The following is a 25802-nucleotide window of genomic DNA, read 5'->3' as shown; positions in this document are numbered from 1 at the left end:
TTTTATTCATACCAGATGCACATCAGGACAGTTAACCCACCATTAGTTAAGTATGTTTGGGCCTGACCAGTACTTAAATGGGGGAACATCTAGGAAAAGCGTGTTGGAGAGGCCAACAGGGATCGCTTACCCTGTGGTTTGGTTGTAGATTCCCAATGTCCCAATACAGTAATGGGGACACTGTGCTGTAAAAATGGTGCCATCCTTCAAATGAGACTTAAATCTTGGGTCCTGACTATTTGGGGTCATAAAAGATCCCTGGGTATCCTTTATAAAGAACAGGGTGTATCCCAATGTTAAGGCTAAATTGTCCTCCATGGCCTAGTCATTCTGGCCCCCTAATCATCCCTTGTCTCTGATTGGCTATCACTCTTGTCCCTTGACCAACTAATAACTAATAAGTGTACTGGTGCAAAATGGCTGCTGTTGCATCATCCATGTGGATGGTGCACATTGGTGGTAGCTAAAGTGGCTCCTCACTCAATATGTAAAGCATTTTGAGCAGTGAGAAAAGAACTATATAAATGTAAAGGTATGCTACAAAACTGTGTATAAATAGTATGACAATAGATCCACTTGACTTAAAGAATTATTGTGTATTTATTTATAAATTATTCTTTTCATTTATTCCTGGAGATTACACTAATTTAAACTATTTTTGCTAAATAAAAAACTGCTAGGTACTGCAGCCCATTCCTTCTTATGATGTGTACACATGAGGGAGTGCAAGTTCATTGCTTACAATTATATAAGGTGGTGATCAGTGCCTTTGTTTATGTAAATTCTTCTTTATTATATTATAATGTCCAATTATATAAAATGACTGTCATTCTCACACTAAAATTGATTGCCATCAAATATTTTTGAATGTTTTTTTTATGTATCTCTCAAAGCATATGCAGGACAGCAGTGGGATCATAAAAGCACTCAGTGCACGAGACATTTTGTGGAATAGTTTGAAACAGAAGTAAGAATCCTACATATGAAGCAAAGGGAGCATCAGCCTCTTTAACTTTGCGTCGGCACTGAAAGTGCATTTCATTATGTATCTTGTTAACACTGAGTTGAGAACAAGGAATACATCACAAAGGAGATGTTGGTCTATGTCAACCATAGTGTGTCCCATTGTTAGTGAAAATTAGCTTCTGGTACATCTTTTGTTGCATCGCATCAATCAGATGCATAGTTGATTTGACTTGGGAGGCCATCTTCATTAAGATAACCTCAATGTTATATTACTAAAGTAATTCCAAGACTTGTTTAGTCTTGTGCCAAACAACATTTTTCTGCTCAAAATGTCATTCATTGATGGGTATACTACAGCCATGAAAGGATAGGCCTACCCCTGATTAGCAATGAAGTTCAGATACCTGGTAGCACCGACAAATTTGCACAAAACACAACCCATTCCATTACAATAAATGGCTTGCACTGACACTCATGATGATGGATCCAGTTCACAGTTTCCCAGTATATGCTACACAGTAGGGAACAATCTGCTATCTGTGAAATGTGTTTTTTTATGTGAAACTTCTGCAGAAACCAATATCAATATCCACAACAAAAAAAATAGCATTTAAAATATAGTGTGTTATTTAATACCAGCTTACACTTCAAAAACCTGAAGAGCCTATTGTGTATAGCAGAATGCTGAAAATTGTTGTTTAACACTAGAATTACCAGAGCCTACGAAAAAACTTGTAAATCCGTCCCACCTTAAATCGCTTCTTAAAACCGTTCTCACCTCTCCGTCAGCGTCTTTTGTTAATCTAAATGTGCTGATAAAAGAAAAGCTGCAAGGAGCCGGCTATTCCATCCCCCCACCGACTTAGAACGTGCACAAACTTCTCCCAGCTCATGCCTTGATTGATTTTCTGGGAGTGAAGTGGAGTTTTAGAGTGGAAATAATAGATCGTTGTTTGGAACACACGCATTTCATGTCTGTTCCGTTTCTACAGTAATCTGTGTCAACACATTGTTAAAACAGAAACGTTTTTTATATTCTACTAGTAGATGACAAAATGTAGGCATAAACTATATAATGTATGACGCCTGAAGTCCAAATAGCAAAGAAATATTTTCACAGAAGGTACAAATCTAACACAATTGCACTTTTATTCAAAAATATAACTGCAGAAACAAAAAGCCGCCTTAACATGCGGCATTGACACTTGCTTATTACGACTGCCTCCGTGGCGCAATTGATTCAGCTCCCGACTGGGAACCAAAAGGTCGCGGGTTCGATCCGAATTATTTATTCACTTCCTTCCTAAAGTCACAAGTAGTGTGCAGAACTGCTCAAAAATGTGTGTAATGCCACGAAAAGTGCCTGCTGACACTTTAGTATGCAAGCAATGGTATGTGCATTCTTGCTCCGATGTAGAAGGGAGCTGAGTTTACCTCTGTTACAGCGCGTCTATGTGAAAACAGCAGTATCAGATGCGGGGGTGGGGTGTGTTTGGGCTCGTGAACACAGCCGAGATAATATAACTGACTAATAAAAAATAAAAATAAAAAAGCTAACGTTTACAAGTATCATAAATTACACCGGCTGTTACAGATTGAAATCAAATGTATGTTTTTATTCTAAAATTGTAAGACTAAGAGTAGTTTACTTCTCAAAACGGAGTGGAGCAGGATTGAACCCGCAACCTTTTGATTCCCAGTCGGGAGCTGAATCATTTGCGCCACAGAGGCAGTCGTAATAAGCAAGTGTCAATGCCGCTTGTTAAGGCGACTTTTTGTTTCTGCAGTTATATTTTTGAATAAAAGCGCAATTGTTGTGTTAGATTTGTACCTTCTGTGAAAATATTTCTTTGATATTTGGACTTCAGGCTTCATACATTATATACAGTAGTTTATGCCTACATTTTGTCATCTACTACTAGAATATAAAAAACGTTTCTGTTTTAACAATGTGTTTACACAGATTACTGTAGAAACGGAACAGACATGAAATGCGTGTGTTCCAAACAACGATCTATTATTTCCACTCTAAAACTCCACTTCACTCCCAGAAAATCAATCAAGGCATGAGCTGGGAGAAGTTTGTGCACGTTCTAAGTTGGTGGGGGGATGGAATAGCCGGCTCCTTGCAGCTTTTCTTTTATCAGCACATTTAGATTAACAAAAGATGCTGGCGGAGAGGTGAGAACAGTTTTAAGAAGCGATTTAAGGTGGGATGGATTTACGAGTTTTTTCCGTAGGCTCTGGTAATTCTAGTGTTAACTAAGTAAGTGGAGCAAACATTCTTGTCTTTGGATGGGCTCCCAGTTTCACAGAGCAATGGTAGCTATTTTTATACTCTGCAAGGCTGCTATTTTCTTGAAAACTGCACTAGTCAAATGGCCACAAACACTGCCTTCTTCAGTAACTTTAGGTAAGAGCAAGTGTGATAACAGGAGCAGGTAGATGCCGATCACCAACTTAACAGGCCTTGTGGCTGTCTGCACATATCAGCAAAGGTGCTATGTTTTGTGATAAGTTGTGATATTCTAAGCTGTTAATTGAGGTTTATGTGCAGTTATTAAGAGTATCACTCATATAACAGGGAGCTAAAGTTGTACCTAATAAAGAGGCAATTTGGTGAGTAAACAGTAATTAATGTAAGTTGATTTATTGTAATGCATAGCACAGTAGTAAATTTGAACTTATTAAAACCATCTTTAAGCAACACCTTATACTAAAGGCACTTTAAAAACAATTTAAGCCAATGGAGAACATGTGCTCATAGGTTGGTTTAGTGTACACTTTAGGTGTATAAAGTGAAATGCATACTGATGGTGACATTTCAGTGCTTTCATTGGATTGAATGCACATTTGCAGGCATATCTTAAAAAAAAATCATTTTCTTCTTAGAAACTGACCCTCTGGAGCAAAAACCTTTATTCTGCTGACTTCATTTGTTTTTGATTTCAAGACATCTTCTACTTTATCTATTTAACATCATAAGTCAGTAAGAGTATATATTTGCAAGTAATGTACCACACTAAAATAACTAACAAATGAATGGGCCTGAACTTTTTTTTCACAAACCAAATTTTTAATAATGGGATTTTGCTTTTTTCCCCAAAGTAGAGTGAAGAGATTACTGAAATTCATTTTCTGTGAACTTGGCCATTACATAATAACCATTTTCTCAACTAACTGCAGTATACTAGTGCTGTTGCAAATGCAACGTACAATAACTTTTACTGTAGTGTTGCCATTCATTTTATGTGCAAGCCTCTGGTTTGATTAATTTTTTTTTGTACTCATTCTGAAGAGAATCAAAATTTAAGTTCACTCCGTCACAGTAGTTATAGCAACTTAACCGATGTATGATTTTTTCAATAACTAGAATCATTTCAGTTCAGTTTCAAGGAGGAGCACACATTGACACTGCATTAGCCAGATTGATCAATGACTTATTTATGGCAGAAATTGACTTCATCTAAACCTAAGCACTACATTCAGTACATTTGAATCCAGTATTTTTATCATCCAGAATGTTGTTTTAATGATGTCTCTGGTATAAGTTTATATATATTAATTATTTACAACTAGAAGTCCAGTATAGAGCCAGTCACATATACTATACAAATCATTAAAAAAAAATCTGCACCGGCAATCCTTCTTGGTCATACAGTATCTTTCCAAGATTTGGCCTTCGTTGTCAATTTCATGGAGACAACTTATAGGTTTACATTTGTTTTAAAAATGTGCCTTTGGCAGGTAACTGGTTAGGAGATAAAAAATTCTGGATGAACCAAAGCAATATAAAGCTATATCTTCAGAACAAACCCATTACAATGACAGCCCAATCTTGCCTTTATACGCTAGAAGGAATAGTACCATCGTTATTGGTTCTTCTCTTTCATGTATAACTAATGGGAAATGATTTGTTTTTTAGATCGCCATAATACAATTCGTAATTTTAAAATGGTTGGATCTCTGTTATTAAAAAAAGTAAAAGTAAAGTATTTACTTTATATGGACAGCACTTGGAACACAACTCCTGTGGTTTTTCAGATTGAGTACAATATTTTGTTGATAACTTACACAGCTTTATCTGGCCTTGCCTCCAGATAAAATATGAGCTAAATATTCTACAAACTTTAAATTATTTGTATATTGAAAATGAAAGGTTTTATGAAATTTAAATTTCCTGTTGTGAACTTTGTGTACAGTTTTACACTTCATTTTAATATGTGGTAAGGAATTTTGTCTTTTAAAATATAGTTTGATTTCTTATGGAAAGAACACTAATTTATTTTGTTTGTTTATAATTTTAGACTATGAGTCAAAAACTGTATCATTTGTGGGATCATCCAATAACATCTGCCTTCATTGCACAGAACTATGTGAAGACTCTGTTTGCAAATCATGGGAGCAAAGAGGTAAAAAATACAGGGAAATAAACAAAAGCATTTAAAATGTTAATGCAGAGTAAAAATAAAAAATTACGGTAAAGCTGGTAAACCACTAATTCTAAAATGAATATATAACCGTGGTTGCCAACAGACTTAACACAACCATATGTGTTTTTTCACTGAAAGGTCATATTGAGTTCTTCCAGCAATATTTGATTGACCTTTGAACCAAACTGCAAAATCACTTGAGCCTCTGCCCTAAAACATCTATTTATTTAATATATTTATTGTGTTTTAAGCTATTATCTATACTAATAAAAGGCAAAGCCCTCACTCACTCACTCACTCACTCATCACTAATTCTCCAACTTCCCGTGTAGGTAGAAGGCTGAAATTTGGCAGGCTTATTCCTTACAGCTTACTTACAAAAGTTGGGCAGGTTTCATTTCGAAATTCTACGTGTAAGGGTCATAACTGGAAGCTATTTTTCCACATGTAATGGAGTCTTGAGTTGGAAATGGCCGTGGGGGGCGGAGTTTCGTGTGACATCATCACGCCTCCTACGTAAGTACGTAGAGCACAAGGAAGAACTCCAAACAGCGATCAGCACAAAACGCCATTTCACAATTGAGAAGGCAGAAAAACATTATGAAGCAAATGATGCATACAAGCATATCCATAAGTACAGCTACTGCGGAAACAAAGCACGGCGTGAACCGTAAGTTTATATTAAATTAAGTTCATAGACAGGCTGCCACTAGCGTTTGTAATTTAGTGCCTGCCCATATAAGGCCGTCCATCAGCGGCAATCCAATACAAACACTGCCGGTAAATGTTCACGGGTGAAGGACTGTGCTTATGCAGAGGAAGATGAGATGGTCAGGGTGGTGTTTGGCACAAACTCATTGAAACTGCGAGAGAAACTTTTAAGTGCCGGGTCTTAGCTGACATTACACGAGATGGCACCAGTACAGCTGGGAACCTTCGATGCAAGAACACCAAGCGGCTCACGTGAACTGACGCAGTGCACAGACAAAAAGCAATAGTTCCAAAGAGTGCTGAACAAAACCGAATTACACAATTGAGAAGGCAGCAAAAAATATGAAGCGCCTTATACATAGAATCATATTCATAAGTGCAGCTACTGCGGAAACAAAGCACACGGTGGAAAAAGTGAATGTCCTGCTAAAGGAAGACAGTGTAAAAAAAAAAACCCGTGCATGCAGTTTGTCACATCACAGATAAAAAGGAAGACGAGCTGTTTATTGATGCAGTAAGGAACTAATCGATGAATGAAACCTCTTATCTTTACAACGATTGACAAACACGGAATGTAACTTGAACACATCCTACAAATACGAGCCTGATTGAAAGAAATAATGATAATCAAATCCTTGATGACAGCAACATTCAATAACACTCACAAAACAATTACTGTATATTGACAATCATGTTACGTTATTTTTAAAATGTTCCCTTTTTTTTCATAACTTCTACTTCTCCACTGCGTACACGGGTATATATATAAATGTATATATATACCCGATCTACAATACATACTTTAGCATAGACAAGCCACACACTGTGGCAATTGTAGAGTCTTAAGCCTCTAACGCCGACATTGAGGTTGATTCCCGAGAGGGGTGTACTGACTATGTACTGCGCTACCGATTCATTTTACCTTGCATCTCCTTGGTTTGGGACGTATGAAAAATATTAGGTTAACGCAGAATCATGTTACGTTATTTTTAAAATTTTCCTTTCTTAGCACAAGCACAGCTGAGAAGCTTCGATGCAGTGTACTCCATAACGCGTTAGAAAATAACGCATTTAATCACACTTTCAATTCCAAGCAAACGGAACTTTTGTCAATGCATGATTTCCTGGTACATCCATTACACTGATGCACACATCACAGCTACAAAAATGTTAGAGTCGGAATAAAGCGCGTTCCTACGACTGATCATTTCGACTACCCGAAGTAAGCCTTGATAAAAGCATGGTTTTGTGCACACTGAAAAGCAAGCAAAATTAGATGCATTACAGAAAGCGGACTTTGTGGCTCTTACTGGGGATCATTGGACTTCCGTGACCGTTAGTAATTCTAAATACATCTAATTACAAAATGTTCAATGATCACACTGTTTTAGCCTAATGTACAAAATAATTTTGGCTAATGTTACTCAGAGTTTAAAGAGTAAGCTGGTCAAATTACCTTTTATGTTTCTGACTTATTTTTTAAGAAGAAAACTGCACTTTATGTTGAAATTTTGGTTATTATTATTTAAAGACAATACTATTCTGAAAATGTACTTAAAGTACTTAAACTACCACTTTATTTTTAAGTCTGCCCAATTTTAACCAGGGATGATATTTTTGTTTCTGTTTTGAATTCAAATGCAGTTTAAAGCTTTTTTCAGAAATTAAAACAGCTTCAGTTTACAATATTCATGTCCATGTCTATTATTTGATTCTGTAAGCCCACTAAAACCGTTTTAAATTAAAAAAAAACATTTGCGATTTGGGGCAAATTTACGTGTGCGATTACATACGATTAATCAAGATTAATTCTTACACAGCCTCTAATTAATTGGATTAATTTTTTTAATCGAGTCCCACCCTAATATATATATGTAGATATATATGTAGATTTGTATATATATATGTGTATATACAGTATATATGTAGATATGTATATGTTGTATATACAGTATGTATGTGTGTGTGTGTATATATACAGTATGTGTATATATGTATATGTATATATGTATGTGTGTATATGTATATATATAACTATATATATGTGTATATATATATATATATATATATATTTATATATATGTTTATATATGTGTCTGTGTGTGTGTGTATATATATATATATATATATATATATATATATATATATATATATATATATATATGCCAGCAACACTCATGACAATGACAAAACAATTACATTGTCAATCATGTTACGTTATTATTAAAATGTTTCCTTTTCTTTTTACTTTTCCGCTGCCAATCGCAGGTATTTTATATATATAATATAAATAGATAGATATGACAACAACACTCATATCGATGACAAAACAATTACATTAACAATCATCTTATGTTATTTTTAAAATGTTTGCTTTTCTTTTCATAACTTCTTTAACACACTACTTCTCCGCTGCGAAGCGCGGGTATTCTGCTAGTCTTTACTAATAAAAGGCAAAGCCCTCACTGACTTACTCACTCACTGACTCATCACTAATTCTCCAACTTCCCGTGTAGGTAGAAGGCTGAAATTTGGCAGGCTCATTCCTTACAGCTTACTTACAAAAGGTGGGCAGGTTTCATTTCGAAATTCAATGCGTAATGGTCATAACTGGAACCTATTTTTCTCCATATACTGTAATGGACGTTATCTCGATGGCCGTGGGAGCGGAGCTGCATGTGACATCATCACGCCTCCCACGTAATCACGTGAAGTGACTGTGACCACAGTACGTAGAAAAGAAGGAAGAGCTCCTAAAGCGCTGAAGAAAAACGCCGAATACTTTATTCACGAGATACAAGTTTAATGAGAAGACACGAGGTATAAACGAGACTTTGGATCACTTCATAACGGAGTTAAAATTGTTGTAGCGAGAAACTTTTAAGTGCCGGGTCTTAGCTAACATTGAATAAAGCCGTGGACATCGCAACATCACACAAGAGAGCAGCTCACGTGAACTGACTGAACGCAGTACGAGTGATCACTTCCATGCATCAAACCTGTTCAAAAAACGCATTACAAAATTGACAAGGTAGGAAAAGAATATGCTCCGAGTTGAGCTCCACAGCTAACGTGGTCTTGCGGAAGCAACTTCGTCACGCTGCCACCAAATACTCACAGAAAAATCCACAAGTTAATACACACGCTGTCTCTAGAGTTTCTCCACACTCAATGTATTCCTCGCGTCCCCTTTATACCCTTTGATCTCCCATTTCAATTCAAATGCCTCCAATTTCCAGTAAGGCTCTGCTGCGTGATGACAAGTACTAAGTCTCAGGGACAGACCCTACAAAACGATGCCATTATTTTCAGGCAAGATTGCTTTTCTCCTGGACAACTTAGCTAACATGAAATAAAGCCGTGGACATCGCAACATCACACATTAGAGCAGCTCACGTGAACTAACTGAACGCAGTACGAGTGATCACTTCCATGCATCAAACCTGTTCAAAAAACGCATTACACAGTTGACAAGGTGATGGCCTTATATGTCGTTCGTTTATAAAACAGTGGAGAAGCTGTGTAAAGGCTATTTCACAAAAAACCAGCAGAGCGTCTTATATGAGCAGGCAGTCAGCTAAAGAAGGGAATCAATAGATATCTATAATCATAATAAATGAACAAAAAATAATGTACAAGCCGTGGATTAAATAAAGGAAATGGGTACCTGAACAGTAAAGTAAGTCTCAAATAGCTACACAATAACTATAAGAATCGTAATAAACGATCAATAAAACAGTACAGAACCGCAAAGCAAGGAGAAATGATGGCCTTATATGGCGTTCGTTTATAAAGCAGCGGAGAAGCTGTGTGAAGGCTGCTACACAAAAAAACAGCAGAGCTCCACAATTTGAATGTATTCCTGGCATCGCCGTTATTCCCTCTGATCTCCCATTTCAATTCAAATGCCTCAAATTTCCAGTAAGGCTCTGGTTCGTGATGACAATTAATAATTCTCAGGGACAGACCCTACAAAAGGTTGCCATTGATTTGAGGCAACATTGCTTTCCTCCTGGACAAAACCATACGTTGCATTCTCAAAAGTAATCTCAGTGCACAGCTTGGTCATATTACAACCGGAGTGCTGAACTGACAACGTGGTATACAAAGAGATCCTTAACAGATAGTTATTGGTATATTTTCCCTCAGTTTAAAAAGGTTTTCTTTTCTTCATAATAAATTTAAAAGCAGTTCTTTGTTGCTGCGAAGCGCAGGGATTTCGCTATATACAGTATATATATATATATATATATATATATATATATATATATATATATATATATATATATATATATATATATATATATATATATATATATATATGTATATATATATATATATATATATATAGATATATATATATATATATGTATGTACGTGTATATATATATATATATGTAGATATGTATATATGTGTATACAGTATATATGTGGATATGTGTGTGTGTGTGTGTACGCCCAGGAGGAGGAGAGGAGGGCTTGTGCCTCCTCCAGACCGCGAGGGGCATCCGCCCTGGTTATATTGGGGACCACGGGTGCAGGGCTTGGAAGCCCAGCCCTGTAGGGACCCGTGGTCACCGCCAGGCGGCGCCCCGATGCCGGTTTACCCTGTGTGGTCTTTGGCCGGGGATGGAGCCCGGCCGGGACGCCTTGGAAGACCGGAGGAGGGCATGTACCTCCTCCAGACTGAGTGGGGCGTCCGTCCTGGTTAGGCAGGGGGCCTCGGGTACAGGGCTTGGAAGCCCATCCCTGTAGGGACCCGTGGCCACCGCCAGGCCGCGCCCCGGTGCCTAATTATCCCGGGAGCCCGGCACTCCCGCCACACCAGGAAGTGCCGGGGGGAAGACTTTGTGTGGCGCCCGGAGAGCCGCCAGGAAAGCAGCCGACACTTCCGCCACGCTGGGCGTGGCTAAGGAGAAGAGGCCGGAAACACCTGGGGCTCATCCGGGGGCATTATTTAAGGGGCCTCCCTCCAGTCATTGGTGGAAGTCGGGAGGCAGTAAGACGGAGCTGGAGAGAGGACAGGAGGCGGCCAGAGCAAAGGCACAGAGACTGTGGGCCCTGGACTTTTGGGGGATTCAGTGCGAGAGGCACTGGGGTTCGTGAGTGCACGTGACTTTTATATAATTGTAAATAGTGTAAATAAAGTGTGTTGGGTGAAAATATGTCGTCCGTCTGTCTGTGCCGGGGCCAGCGTTCACTATATATATATATATATATATATATATATATATATATATATATATATATATATATATATATATATATATATATATATATATATATATATATAGATTTGTGTATGTGTAGATATGTGTATATGTAGATATGTTTATATGTGTATATATATATATATATATATATATATATACTCAGCAAAAAAAGCGTCCCTTTTCAGGACTGTGTATTTCAACAATAATGTTTTAAAAATCCAAATAACTTTACAGATCTTCATTGTAAAGGGTTTAAACAATGTTTTCCATGCATGTTCAAATAACCATAATCAATTAATTAACATGCACCTGTGGAATGGTCGTTAAAACCTTAACAGCTTACAGAAAGTAGGCATTTAAGGTCACAGTTCTAAAAACGCAGGACACTAAAGAGACTTGTCTACCGACTGTGAAAAACACCCAAAGAAAGATACCCAGGGTCCCTGCTCATCTGCGTGAACGTGCATTAGGCATGCTGCAGGGAGGCATGAGGACTGCTGATGTGGCTAGGGCAATAAATTGCCATGTCCGCACTGTGAGACGCCTAAGACAGCGCTACAAGGAGACAGGAAGGACAGCTGATCATCCTCGCAGTGGAAGAGCCCGGATCTCAATCCCATTGAGCACGTCTGGGACCTGTTGGATCGCAGGGTGAGGGCTAGGGCCATTCCCCCCAGAAATATCCAGGAACTTGCAGCAAGAACTGACAAATCTGGTCCAGTCCGTGAGGAGGAGATGCACTGCAGTACTTCAAGCAGCTGGTGGCCACACCAGATACTGATTGGTACTTTTGATTTTGAGCCTCCCTTCATTCAGGGACACATTGTGAAACATTTTTAGTTTATGTCTTATGGTGTTGACTCTTTTAGTGTTCATACAAATATTTACACATTAAGTTTACTGAAAGTAAAAACAGTTGAAAGTCAGAGGACGTTTCTTTTTTTGCTGAGTAAAAATATATATATATGACAGCAACACTCATAACAGTGACAAAACAATTACATTGACAATCATGTTACGTTATTTTCAAAATGTTTCCTTTTCTTTTTCATAACTTCTTTAACACACTACTTCTCCACTGCGAATCGCGGGTATTTTGCTAGTTCTTATATATGCGCACATCCTAATTCACTAACTACAAGCCATGTTAGTGTTGACAAGTGACTCTGACAGAAAGGAAGGAAACCTGGAGTACCTGAAGAAATATGCAAACATGGGAAGAATGCCATGGTGCCCTTTTCAGTTGCGAGAAGCAGATCATAGAATGTTACATAGTTTACTGTCAATTAATGCAGAGTACGCGACACGTGTCCCGACCTTGAATTGGGCACCGTGGTGGATGTTTGCCGAATGGCAGACCAACCACAAGCGTTACCTGGTAGGTAACCACTCACACAATTCAGGTCAGGTCAGGAGAGAGAGAGAGAGAGAGATATAAGAGAGAGAGAATATATAAAACAGACGTCATTGTGAAATAAAAAAATGGAAACTAATAAGAGGTGCCATGGTGTTGCCTCACTGTAAGAAGGCTAAGGTTTGTATCCTGAGTTCTCTCTGTGTTGAGTTTACATGTTCTCCCCATGTCTGTGTGGGTTTCCTCCCACAGTCCAAACTCGTGCAGGTTAGGTGGATTGGCGATACTTAATTGTGCTAGCTGGGACAGGATCTAGCACTGCCTGGTCGGGACTAAGCGGGTTAGAAAATGACTGACTCACTAAAACTAACATTATGATGGAAAGCTTTAAGTAGAATGAATTTCCAAGTAAGATCAAAAGTAATACAGAAAAAAAAACTAACAAATGGGGAAAAATATAATAACCTTTGCTCTGTTTCCTTTGTAGTCAAAATGTATTTTCCAAATATGGATCCAACATTTTCCAACAGAGTGCCTCGTTCACTGATCTATCATGTAGCTGATCAAGTAAACAAACATGCTAATCAACTTTGAAGCCCTTCTGGATTGTACTTTATTTTTATATGAAAGAAATGTTTGTTTGGTTTTTTTTTTTTGTAATATTCCTGGATTGTTCTCGCAGAGAATTCTGGCGACACATTGGTCTCTCTAAAATTTATCTCCACACAGATTGGTGTTTTCTTTAAAATCTTTATGAACTATCATTAATGGATTATGTCGCTGGTTTTGTGTGTTGGGCTTGTGGGGCATAATGATTTAAGTTCCAAACTAAGAGGAGCATGGTCAGAGGTAGCAACCCCTTTGTATTTGTAGTTTAATAGAACGTAGCAACTTGATGATGTTTTAAAAAAGTCAGTTATTAAATTACTATGATGTATTTCTGAAAAGAAAGTCTATTATCCCAAGTTTGGATGGAAATTCCCAGGGTCTAGATGGATCACAGATAGAGCTTTATTTGTCCCAGGGGGAAGATTGGCTTTTTACAGAAGCTCTTTAAATAAATACATACATAAATAGCTAGATAAATAAATACAGTATATATCATGTACACACACACTTTGACCTGAACACCCACTGGAATGACTATAAAGCAAGAAAATTCAAAAGAAATTAAAGTTCTGAATTGGCAGTCACCGTCCTAGTGGGCATTATGAAGACGTATTGCTGTTGGTATAAAGGAGTCCTTGTAGCGTTTCTTGACATACTTCTGAATGATTCATTGACTGACAGTACTTAGTGTTATTGTGTCAGACAAAGGATGTGCAGCATTGTTCATGATGACACTCAGTTTTGTTTTAAATTTCTCCTTTGCTACAACCTCCAGAGTGTGTCCTATAACTGAACTTGCCCTTTTAATTAGCTTGTTGATTCAGTGGGACTCCCTAGAAGTGATGTTACTGGCCCAACACACCACAGTGTTAGATAGAGTTATAGAAGATGTGAAGGATGTCACTACCCACATTAAAGGAGCGCAGTCTCCTAAGAAAAAAGAGCCTCTTCTGCCCTTTCTTACATAGCTCCTCTGTGTTCCGAGACCAGTCGGATGTGTCATTATTGTGGACCCTCAAATACTTGTGGGAGTGGATCATCTCTGCATCCACCCCTTGACTCATGATCCTAAATATACTGTAAAATGACTGCAGCAGTTTTAAATGTTATAGACACCATTTCTACAGTGCTGTCTAATTCTGGATTTAATACACTGTGGTGGACAGTTGGGTCCCATGCCCGGCTGGGATACCCCTTCACTATATAGTCATAGGGAGCAGCCCTGGACAGTGCAATACCTCCCCCTGGACGCTGGATGGCCGCCCCCCTGGGTTGGAGTGGTGCCTCAGCCTCCCGCAGGGCTCCATGGGGGATGGAGTTCTTCACAGCCCTGTTGGGTTCCACTGGCACTGCCAGGGAGTGCTGCAGTAGTAGCTGCTGGACCCTTCTGGGCAATAGTTTCACCAATAACAGGAGCCAGCAACCACCACTCAGTGGCCAGAGTCGGGTGGAAGGTGGACAGTGCTTGGAGGAGTGGTGGTAGAAGAGGTGGTGATTTACTTCTGTGAGTTGTTTGGGACTGTGCTGTGCCTGTGGGGATTACAGGGAAGACACTCCCCACAGGTGAAGAGAAATAAAAAGTCTTTTTATTTTATATGCGTGCCTCGGTGTCAGTCTGTGTCGGGTTGGGTGCAACAGAGCCTTTTGTTACAACACTAATAATACCTCCAGTCATTAATTATATCGACAACAAAGTTGGAACTGTTTTGCAAATTAAAATACTCACATTTCTGGTTCTCTGTCATCATTACAATTAAAAATGTGATTTTTCAGCCTAAACTAATCCTACGTTTTTAAGTGAGTCTGCTTGAAAATACTTACTCTGCAAGATTTAAGAGCACCTCTCAAGATCGTAATTGATACCTTTTACATTACAGCTCACAAATTTATTGATTAATCCGAATTGTACAGTTTCTGCCTTCTATGAAACATTATCCATAATTAGATGAAAAAAGTGAGTGATCGATTTTGACTTTTCATTGTTTTTGCATTATTGAGGTGCCATGTATATGTGAATGTGATGAAACAGAATGGTTGAAACATCAGATTTTTCCAGTCCTCCATTCTGAATGTTTGCTCTTTTCTTAAAACATTTGTGTTTCTTAAGATGCATTTGTATGGATGTTTTAAATACAACATTAAACAGTTGCCTTATTATTTTATGACCTAGACCATCCATCCATCCATTTTCTAACCCGCTGAATCCGAACACAGGGTCACGGGGGTCTGCTGGAGCCAATCCCAGCCAACATAGGGCAGAGACCATCACTATCAAACTTCCTTCAATCCTTTTTAAAGCAAGTGCTGGACAGAAGAAAATGATTGGTTATTTTTGTCTTACTGCTGGTTTCTGGAGATTTGTAGTATTATAACTTTGCATCCTTTTGTGGTTTCAGTTCTCCGGGTATTATGGTGTTCTGTTATGAAGAGCACATTTGTCGGGTTCTTGGAATGCACGAGATGGTTACAAGTAATTTAACTGTTTAAGCAAATGATACACTGTGACTTTGAGAAATTGTCTACATGAAAAGTACATGAAAAGGTGACATGTAGCTTTAAACAAAATACCAGACTGCCAAGTTCACATTACTGTTTGAATCCTATTTCAGTTTGAAAGGAATTTGTACTGGTAATGATGTGCACTTTGTTTTTTATTCTTCACTAATTTCCAGTACTATGCCTCATCTGTCACCACAGTTTCCCAAGCAGCATTTATGTCAATTACTTGGTGTTAACACTTAAGTAGTGCAAACCCTCCTAAAACATCAGTTACTTGTTCTGTTATTGTGTGGTATGTTTGTTTATGGAAAGAAATGGTCCAGAGTTCTTCAAATATAATCTGTTAATAGTCAAATGCAAACCAAAGTGCAGAATATACATACTAAGCACATGTCTCCAGCAGGGGGCGCTTTTTCCCTGGGACAGTGTTCTTTATTGAAGCAAACTTAAGCCATACACATCTCTTTAGCAACCATGGCAGAAATAATCGGACAATATGGTACAGTAAGAGATACATGTCTTTAACTTGCTTCAAAAATGTAGCTTCCACTCCCAAATGACATTGTATTTATACATGCATGTCCATGCTGGAGAGAAGCCAATGGAACAGTCCAGTCATCAAAGCCAGTTCTTTGGTGGAGAATGTTTGATGACTGCACATTATCCAATCCAGCAGAGTGGTCGGTGGCTCTCAGACGGCTTCTGGCTTCTTGATAGATCCTTACCATTATAAACACTCACCTATTTACATATTCATAGAATTTGTTATGAACCTTGCCCGGTATGGGCAACTGCCATTTCAGCTGTCTGGGTTGTGCCCAAATAACACCTTCCCCTCTTCTAATCACTCATGGCTTCTGCAGCCTGTGGCCCTCTCCATCTGTTGATCAGCAGACATCAGCACTTTTCAAATAGCCTGCCTGTGTGTCCTTCACATGTGTCTGTCCATCTCTCTGGCAATTTCCCTCGATCTGCTGAATGTCATGGTTTCAGCTTTATGGCCTCATAACATAATATCCATCCATTATCCAACCTGCAATATCCTTACTACAGGGTCACGGGGGTCTGCTGGAGCCAATCCCAGCCAACAGAGGGCGCAAGGCAGGAAAGAAACCCTGGGCAGGGTGTGCACACACACCCACATACACTAGAGACAATTTAGGATCGCCAATGCACCTAACCAGCATTTCTCTGGACTGTGGGAGGAAACCCACGGAGACACGGGGAGAATATGTATCCACGCAGGGAGGCAGCATACGGGAAGAGAACCCGGGTCTCCTAACTGCGAGGCACCAGCGCTTACACTGCGCAACCGCCGCCCGCCATAACATAATATGTTTGAAATAAAACTTCACAGATCACAGTGACCTATGGCTACAACACATCATTGTTTCTGCCTTAAAATCATCACTGAAAGTCAGTTGGTTTTAAACTCGCTGATCATTGTACTTCATTAATCACTTTTAAAATATTTCATTCATATAAAATGTTTGAGAAGTGTTATCAGCCCAGAGTTGAAGTACAATATCTCATGCTGTGAGGAGAAATTGTATACTGTATGTATTATAAATGAGGAGCCATTATCATAGCTGGTTAATTTCTGTGTTGCTGATTTCTGATTTGTATTACAACATAAGCCTTTTTAATATTTTGAGCCTAACACAAAGGGCAGAAAAAACATTTTCTTTATTCATGTTATTTGTTTTATTTTTTTGAGAACCATTTGATATAAATAAGGTTTTTTTTTTCTTATTCCAAATTTGGTTGGAAAGTTACAAAAAGACAATTGAGATATTACACACAAGCACATTCACCCCCACACCTCCTTCTTTGTCTTTAGGCTGAGTCCACTCACTACATCCATCCATCCGTCCTTTTTCTGAACCTACATATTCAGAGCCGGGTCATAGGGAAGCTGGAGCCTATCCCAGCAAGGAGAAAGGCAGGAACTATCCCAGGCCAGGGGCCTCATGTATAAATGTTGCGTACGCACAGAAATGTTGCGTAAGAACTTTTCCACGTTCAAATCGCGATGTATAAAACCTACACTTGGTGTAAAGCCACGCACTTTTCCAAGGTACCTCATGTCTTGTCGTACGGAAGTTCTCCACTCAGTTTTGCAGACTGCCGGCACCCAGCGTCAAAGCAGTGCTACTGTTGCTGTGTGGCTATCTTTCTTTTTCAGATCCACACTCCTGATGCAGCTTTATAAATACACTGAAATTTACTGCATATTGTTTATTAGTGTAACGCATCTGATTGTAATTAACTCGCAACAATATAATGGTCCAGGGAATAGCCATAGTATTCCAAATACCAGAACTGCTTTAGCGTTGTTACTCTCACTTCTCCTTCTTCTTCTTCTTCTTCTTCTTTCAGCTTCTCCCATTAGGAGTTGCCACAGCGGATCATCTTTTTCCATATTACTCTCACTGCAAGACTCGGAGTATTTATATCACTGTATCTGAGTGTGAATCACAGCAGCAGCTGATCGGAAAGAGAATTATCGGTATACAGTATTAAGCACACGCTGCCTCAGCCATGGCAAAGCCTTTCCTGTACGGACCTCGCGATTCAGAAACAGTTTCATCCCAAGAACTATAAATGATCTCAATCAATTGCTCCTTGTAGAACTGTTTGTACTTATAAGTACAGTCACCTCACTGTAAACTTGCACTACAGTTATAATATTGCACAACCTGCGCAACTTTATAAAGCTTGTATTTACATATGATGACGATATCATTTTTAAGGTGAAATGCAGCAAAATATGTTTGTTAAATTATACACATAAAACTTTAACTTCATTTAAATAATCTATATTCTTCACTGGGAGTGTTGTTAAGGATAGAATAATTAAACATGTACTACGAAGATATTTCAATGTTCCTTAAACGTTTTGAAGAATCGGCGCTAAGCTTACAGATGGCTTAACTTCTATTACAGAGCTGATTGTGTGGCGATCGGTTACTTGGGGAAAGAAAAGCACTGATTGCAGTGCATATACTGAATATAAAACAGAAAGAAAATAACACCGCTAAAAACGCAGCGACAAATTTCGGCAAAAGTTAAATGCTTGTGTCATGAGCACGAGGCGGCTATGCAGTGTCTGCAATGGACGTGGCCATCCACTGTGCATAAGCTACCTTACTGACATTGGCGGGTGAAGGAGCCACCGATTCTTCCTCTGCCCAGTGCCACCACAAGCCTAGACCGCCCATGAGTACTGCTGCAATAAATTATTTCATCGAAGTGAAACACATGTTTAATAACGTGCTTTAACTCCTATCATCATGAAAATGACATCACGTATACATCTCAGTATTTTAGTTATTCAGAGAGCGGTAATATCACGAATGTAATGGATTCTGTGAACAGTTGGAGGAAGAGAGCCGGTTTAAGAAGCAAGTAGTGATTCACACACACAGAGCACATACGAGTAGAAGATCAAATACAAAACAAAGTATTTAACATGCTACTTTAATTACGATGTGATTTTAGAAACTAGTAATTTAATCGATTTTAAGATGAAGTTTATGATGTTCTACTTTAATGACAAAATAAACTACGTGATTAAAGTGGAAATGTTGAGATTGAAGTTGACATTTCGTGCCTTTTCCCCACTCTGTGCCTTTTTTCTCTGTACCCTAATAAACTTTCATATGACACTCAGACGGTGGGCTACAACTCGGCTTTTCACGGCGACTTTGATATGTGACTTCTTTTTTATTTCCGGCACTGTGCGATTTTGTGAATGTGAGCTTTCAAATTTCTCCAACACGCTATGTCACTCGATCAACTTCCTTTTGTTGATTATACTACGGTTTATTTGAACAAATAGTATGTTTTTCCTTCGCCTCCACTTGGTATTCGCTGAAATTCTTATATTTTCCCCGTGCTTTTCCCATCGTCTTTTCACAGAAGGCTGCGCTTAAGGGCGATTTATATTGATTTGCATATTTATAGAGTCGTAATTCTGGAAGGAGTTGGGGCGTTACATAAAGCGAGTGCACGAGCGTTAGTTTTCACGCTGATCGGGATTTATGTAGCGGAAGAACGTGGAAGTTGGAGTACGCACAGATTTCTGCATCTGGATTTTTATGTGCGTAAGCACATTTCGGCTTTTGTGTTTACGCCATGTTATAGTGCGAGTTCTACGCACGGCGTTATACATGAGGCCCCAGGATACCAGGCTATCACAAGGGAGCCCATACTTCCACAAAAATACACACAAGGGGCCACCTAACCTGCATGTCTTTAGACGGTGGGAGGAAAATTGAGAGCCCAGAGGAAACCCATGTGAGCACAAGGAAAACCTGGAAACTCCACGCAAGAAGCACCCTCTCTCACAGCACTACATGTTTATTCCATTATGGTAGAACAGTTCACAAAGTTTTTTTAATGCCTATTATTATGCCAAAAGAATATTTGGATTTCTAAGTTGTTACCAGTTACACAGCTTTTAATTCTTTGAACATTATGCATGTTATACACCTTCATAGAAAATATATGATCAAATGTGGAAGAAGAGGCAGCATACCAAGCACAGAACAACATCGTGTGTTAGATATAGAAGGGCTTCCTTTTTGTCTTTCATAGCTGAAACCTGTGCACATAGTTACAATACAATTTATGTTTGTAGAGCCCAAAATCACACAAGAAGTGCCGCAATTGGCTTTAACAGGTCCTGCCTCTTGATTCTCTAAAAAGACAAGGAAAAACTCCCAAAAAAAAACTTGTAGGGAAAAAATGGAAGAAACCTTGGGAAAGGCAGTTCAAAGAGAGACCCTTTTCCAGGTAGGTTGGGCATGCAGTGGGTGTCAAAAGGAAGGGGGTCAATACAATACAATACAATACAATACACAGAACAGAACAAATCCTCAATACAGTATAAAAATACAAATTTTACAAGTACAGAGCAGAATTTAACATCAAATAATATGAGTTGGATTTTTCAGAAGTTGGTTCATAGTTATGCATATGGCCAACCTGGCAGGATTTTATGTGAAGTGGGTACGCCTAAAGAAGTGAAGAGTTTGTTGAAAGAAATAAAGAAGAACATGTAATTGGAAAGGAAGTGTCTATTGAGATATTTTTTGAATGTCGTAATATAGTACATAGTATGTTTTTAGAAAAACGCATGAGAAGAACAGTTATTAGGGTAAGAACAAAACATTTGGCAGCAAAATAGGTATGCAGTTCTTTTTTATATATAAGATAAAAAGACCAGTCTCCTATGCATTGGGCAAAAAATTGTAACATATATTGTAGACTTCACTTGATTCAGCACTTTCTTTGCCACTTTCAAAGAAAAAACAGTGCATATAACTTGCAACAGTTGGCTGTTAATCCCAAATGAGCTACAGTACATTAGCTGAACCATCTTCTCTTGGCTGTAACTTTATTAGCATTATTAAAAAAAAAGTCTGTGACCAACATGTGTGTAAAATAAATTCACTGACTAGTGGTAGGGAAATTTATGGCGTAATGTGTTTGAACTGATATTCTAATTGGATGGTAATACAGTCTTGTCATCCTTGGATCCTTTTGTAAGTCTGGTGTTAATACTTTACATATTCTAAATTCCATTTCATTCCAGTCGTCATGTCGTGAATTTCATCGCCTGTTAGCTGCGGTTGCTCTTGGGATAAAACACTCAAGTGTACAGATTGTGTTTTTTGTTTGTTTTTTTTCCATCTGTGCTGCAGTTTTGTGCTGTGAAATGTGCCTGCAAGGTGCATTAGAGTAGCCACTTCTACTGTTGAAATGCAACAAAAGTATTTAAAAATTGGCCTTGAGTTTCTCATGTGTTTCGTGTATGAAACAGAGTTACTAAGTAAGAGAGCAGCAGCACTGAGTCTTTCACTCTTTTACTATTCCCTTCTAATCTTTACCCTCTTGGCGGATTGTGTTTGTTGTTTTTTCTGTTAGGAAGTTTCTTCAAATTAAAAGATGTGCCAAGTTCATGCACTCTGATTCTTGAAAATCACATTCAATTCCCCTGCAAATGTCTCGCTACAAGTGGTTATCATCATGTTAGTTTAATTTTTACTTGAAAATCTGTTTAATTTTGTTGTCTTCAAGCCAGAAATCTGCTCTTGTGAACAGTGAAGAGTTGAATAGGACTGTTTTGTAAATTGTCGACTTAATAACAGAGCGGACCAGCTACTGACTAACCACGACTGATGAAATAATGTAACATATAGTGATTAGTACTAACTATAATTATTAGCTTGTATTTAACTGTATATGAAAGAGGGAGAGAAAGACATTTAGTGTTCTCAGAACAAACTACGTTTCAATTATTCTTCATTTTACTGTTACACCATAACTACTGCATTTCAGTTTACACACCCGTCCTTAGAGTGGATGCATGTGCACTTACTGTAGATTATGAACCCCAATACTTTCCTGTATATTCTGTTTTCTAAATAGAAACAAAATGTGCAGAATCACATAGATGTCATGTTTTAAAAACAAGATGGTTTAGTACTCTAATAGCAAAGGTTTTTGAATTGCTTACATATAACAATAAACTATTGGGATGCAACATAAACCTCCGGTGAAGCTTGTGTACAGTCGTACAGTATACTGCTCGTATTGCTGGTGTGCATTTCTGCTAGACATCTGTATGTAAAATACAGTATTGTTAAATGTTGCATATAACATTTGTTAGTCAAGAAGGAGACATGCAATTACTTTTGTATGGTTTGAAATTCTAATTACTTATCTATGCATCCCTGTATTTTTAGTAAGTATACCTTTCAGGTTCAAAAATGTGTGAAACAGAAAAAAGGTTTGCCAAAGTTGACCAAAACACACTTGCCTGCCAAGGGAATAGACAGTCCCCTTACGATGCCACGTACTCGTTTGTAACCACAGCTTTAACTGTGTATTTGACTGTACTTCACTCATTTTGCCTAACCATGTAAAAAAAAAATACTCCAATAAATCGGGTAATTCCACACTTTAATATTTTTTTGTTTTTGTCTTTACAGTGCTCTTTCATTAATGAGGATTACAGCAACTTTCATCTGGGATTTTTGCCTCTTGCTTACTTGGCACAAAAACTGTCTGCAATGGAAAATATGGGTATTTTATTTGTTTGCTTTTTAATCATGAAAAGGCTAAATAAGATTAAATTATAGCTAAATCAAATTAGATTTTTTCAGTTTTCATAAAAATGTGAAACATAATTGTTAAATTGTCATCAGTATTGTATGACTTTCAGCTGCAGTTCTGTTTTATTTTTTTCCTTATTCATGTACATTTATATTTAGTGTAATTAAAATATATCCATTTCGGTATACGTGGAGTTCTGCAAATGTCACATTTTCTGAATTTCTACATTTTTGCATATTTATAACATAACTGCTATCACTTTACCATCCAAGTCATAACAGAGACAGCGTGTCTAAGATAATAACCACTTTCAACTATTTTCAGTAACTGACTGCACTTACACGGTGCTCTTACACATTTCCTGTGATTGCTGGGTGGTGTGTGTGTGTGTGTGTGTGTGTGCGCTTTTTAATCAATTTAGTCCTAGTTCTCCCTTATTTATTTTTAAGAGTAAATGAGATTTAAAAAGGAATACTCTGAACCAGTTTTTTCAGCATTTATATTTTAAACTTGTGCACTCCAAAGCAAGTGTTATTAAAGAACACTTTATTTGTATTTTTCAATTGGTGGCACCTTATTACAAAGGTATGTTCAGAAGAAAAAACATGTAGAATACGTTATTCTGTTCACTCTCTAGTAGGATAATATTGTAGTGACAGCCTATTAATGGAAATAGGATTGTTTAAAACTAGAATTACCAAAGCCTATGAAAAAACTTGTAATCCCGGCCCACCTTAAATCCGTTCACACCTCTCCATCAGCATCTTTTGTGTTGTAAATGTATCATTCAACACAAGTAGCAAGCAGCCTGCCATAAACCAACACAGAAAGGGCAGAAAGTTCTCTCAGCTCAAGTCTGTTAACCTGCATGTGAGTTGCTTAGAGCTGTAGAGGGTAAATAGTACATTGTTATTTGGAACACTTGCATTTCATGTGAGTTTGGTGTCTACAACAATCTATGTAAACACATTGTTAAAACAAATTTTTTTTTCATGTTTTAGTAATAATTGACAAAATGTAGACATGAAGTGTATAGTGTGTGAAGCCTGAAGTCCACAAATTAAGCCATGAGAATAAATACTTTCATTTTGGTTTTTTTTTTTGTTTGTTTTCCTTTTTCAAAAATGTAGGTTCTGATACGTATATAAAACATTTTATGGCACTGTATTAAAACTTTCTTACGTGTAAAGTGTGAATAGCCGGGGTGCACCTTGTTTTATTTGGATGTTTTTTTTTTTTACATTTTGAGCGCTGTCTTCCTAAGGCTGTGTGGTGCTGAGGTGTCACCCATTACATGGCTGCCCTCGGATCTTAATCTGGGTGGTTTGCCGTGTAGTGGGTGTGGCAACAGCTGTAATGAGCACATACTGCCAACCTCCTCCTCCTAAGTGTATTCATTTTGTTTCTCAGAGGATTTTTTTTCTTTCTCAGTCTTTACCCCTTTTTCCATGATTTCCTCTGGACCCTTCTCCCCCCCCATACTTTTTATGAAAACCTTTGCTTTTGTCTTGGATTGCAGCCAGATGCCTCAGAGCTGCCTGGTTTTCCTTGAATTATGAATCAAGCATTCAGTTCAAGATGTTTGAACTTTTCTAAAGAGCAGAGTTATTGACCTCTCATCTTTGAAACTACTGAATAAATGACCCAAACTAAGCATGATGAGATACAAGCTGCTCGGTTACCACACCAGAGTACACCAGAGAAGAAAGCCCAGCTTTCATTGTAATTTGCATTATTTTCTCAGGTGTATCTTTTATTTTGGCAGTTGCCTGCATATAGAATATAAAAGATTGGGGCGTTTGTACAAATAGCTAAGCGTAGCAACCCCATCATCCTTACCAAAGGTTACATGCAGAAGCATTTGCAGGGCTGTGTGTAGGAACAAGTGCATTGTGCAGCAATCATTGACACTTTGTATGTTTCTTGTTTTTGCAGCTGTGAACCCATTTGAAGAACAAGAGAATGTGGATGCAAAGTTTGTAGAGGAGTTTGCTCTTAAGAATACATCAATAGAACTTGGCTTTGAGAAAAAATGAAGGTACACGAGTGCTGAAAAACGTTTAAGCTGCTACACTGTTCAGACACACCTAACTAATTCAAAGAAAGGAAAGTGTTCTGTTAAAAATGACTCTGTTGGGGCCACTAAGACTACTTAAGTACCAATTACTTTGTACTGTATATAAATGAAAACATAATACTCAAAATGTAATGTGTTTTTTCAAACATGTAAAAAAACTAATGCAAAGGGATTTCTGTCTGACTTAAGTCATTATAATATTCATTCTAAATTTGGAAAAACATTACATTTTTTTATACATTTTCCATAACAGTATGCTGTTTTCACAAACCCTCCAAATGTTGTGTTTGTGGAATGTATTAGTAAATTGTTTACCGTAACTTAAATTAATTTGCTGCTACTAATTATAAAATAAAATGAATTTTTTCTGATCACGTATTCTCTTTTTGCCGTCTGTTAACACAGAGTCTTTCGAAGCGGTTTAAGGTCCATCCGCGGTCTCCTACTTGCGCGTGCGTGACACGACCCCCCCCTCAGCCCAAGACCGTCAGGTCAGGCGGACCTAACCGAGAGGTCGTTGATGCGAGAGAGGGCATCGGCATTGGCCTGAAGGCCTCTGCGATGATAAGTGACCGTGAACTTATAGGGCTGTAAGTCCAGAAACCACCTGGTGACCCGCGGATTCGACTCTTTGTGTAGGGACATCCACTGAAGCGCAGCGTGATCAGTCACTAGAGTGAATTCGCGACCCAACAGGTAGTACCGAAGATAAGTTACCGCCCACTTAATGGCCAGGACTTCCCTCTCCACTGCCGCATACCTGGTCTCTCGGTCCAGCAGTTTCTGGCTTAGGTACATCACGGGGTGTTCGACACCAT

The 25802-nt window shown here is 38.2% G+C and overlaps 1 protein-coding gene across 2 annotated transcripts in view; it reads left to right on the top strand.

The window, feature by feature from the left end:
• The window catches only part of LOC120533917 (gamma-secretase activating protein), a 156685-nt gene extending 131327 nt beyond the window's left edge, over positions 1–25358 (top strand). For both annotated transcript variants that reach the window (XM_039761032.1, XM_039761030.1), the window contains 3 exons: positions 5274–5378; positions 22784–22877; positions 24843–25358. In XM_039761032.1, coding sequence (XP_039616966.1) covers positions 5274–5378; positions 22784–22877; positions 24843–24943 — 300 coding nt within the window. In that variant the 3' untranslated portion in view covers positions 24944–25358. The remainder of the gene's footprint in view (positions 1–5273; positions 5379–22783; positions 22878–24842) is intronic.
• The last annotated feature ends 444 nt before the right edge of the window (positions 25359–25802 follow it).

Source organism: Polypterus senegalus, chromosome 8, assembly GCF_016835505.1.
Source record: "Polypterus senegalus isolate Bchr_013 chromosome 8, ASM1683550v1, whole genome shotgun sequence".
Lineage (NCBI taxonomy): Eukaryota > Metazoa > Chordata > Cladistia > Polypteriformes > Polypteridae > Polypterus > Polypterus senegalus.
The sequence above is the reverse complement of the archived record's forward strand: the minus strand, read 5'-3'. Positions and strand labels throughout refer to the sequence as shown.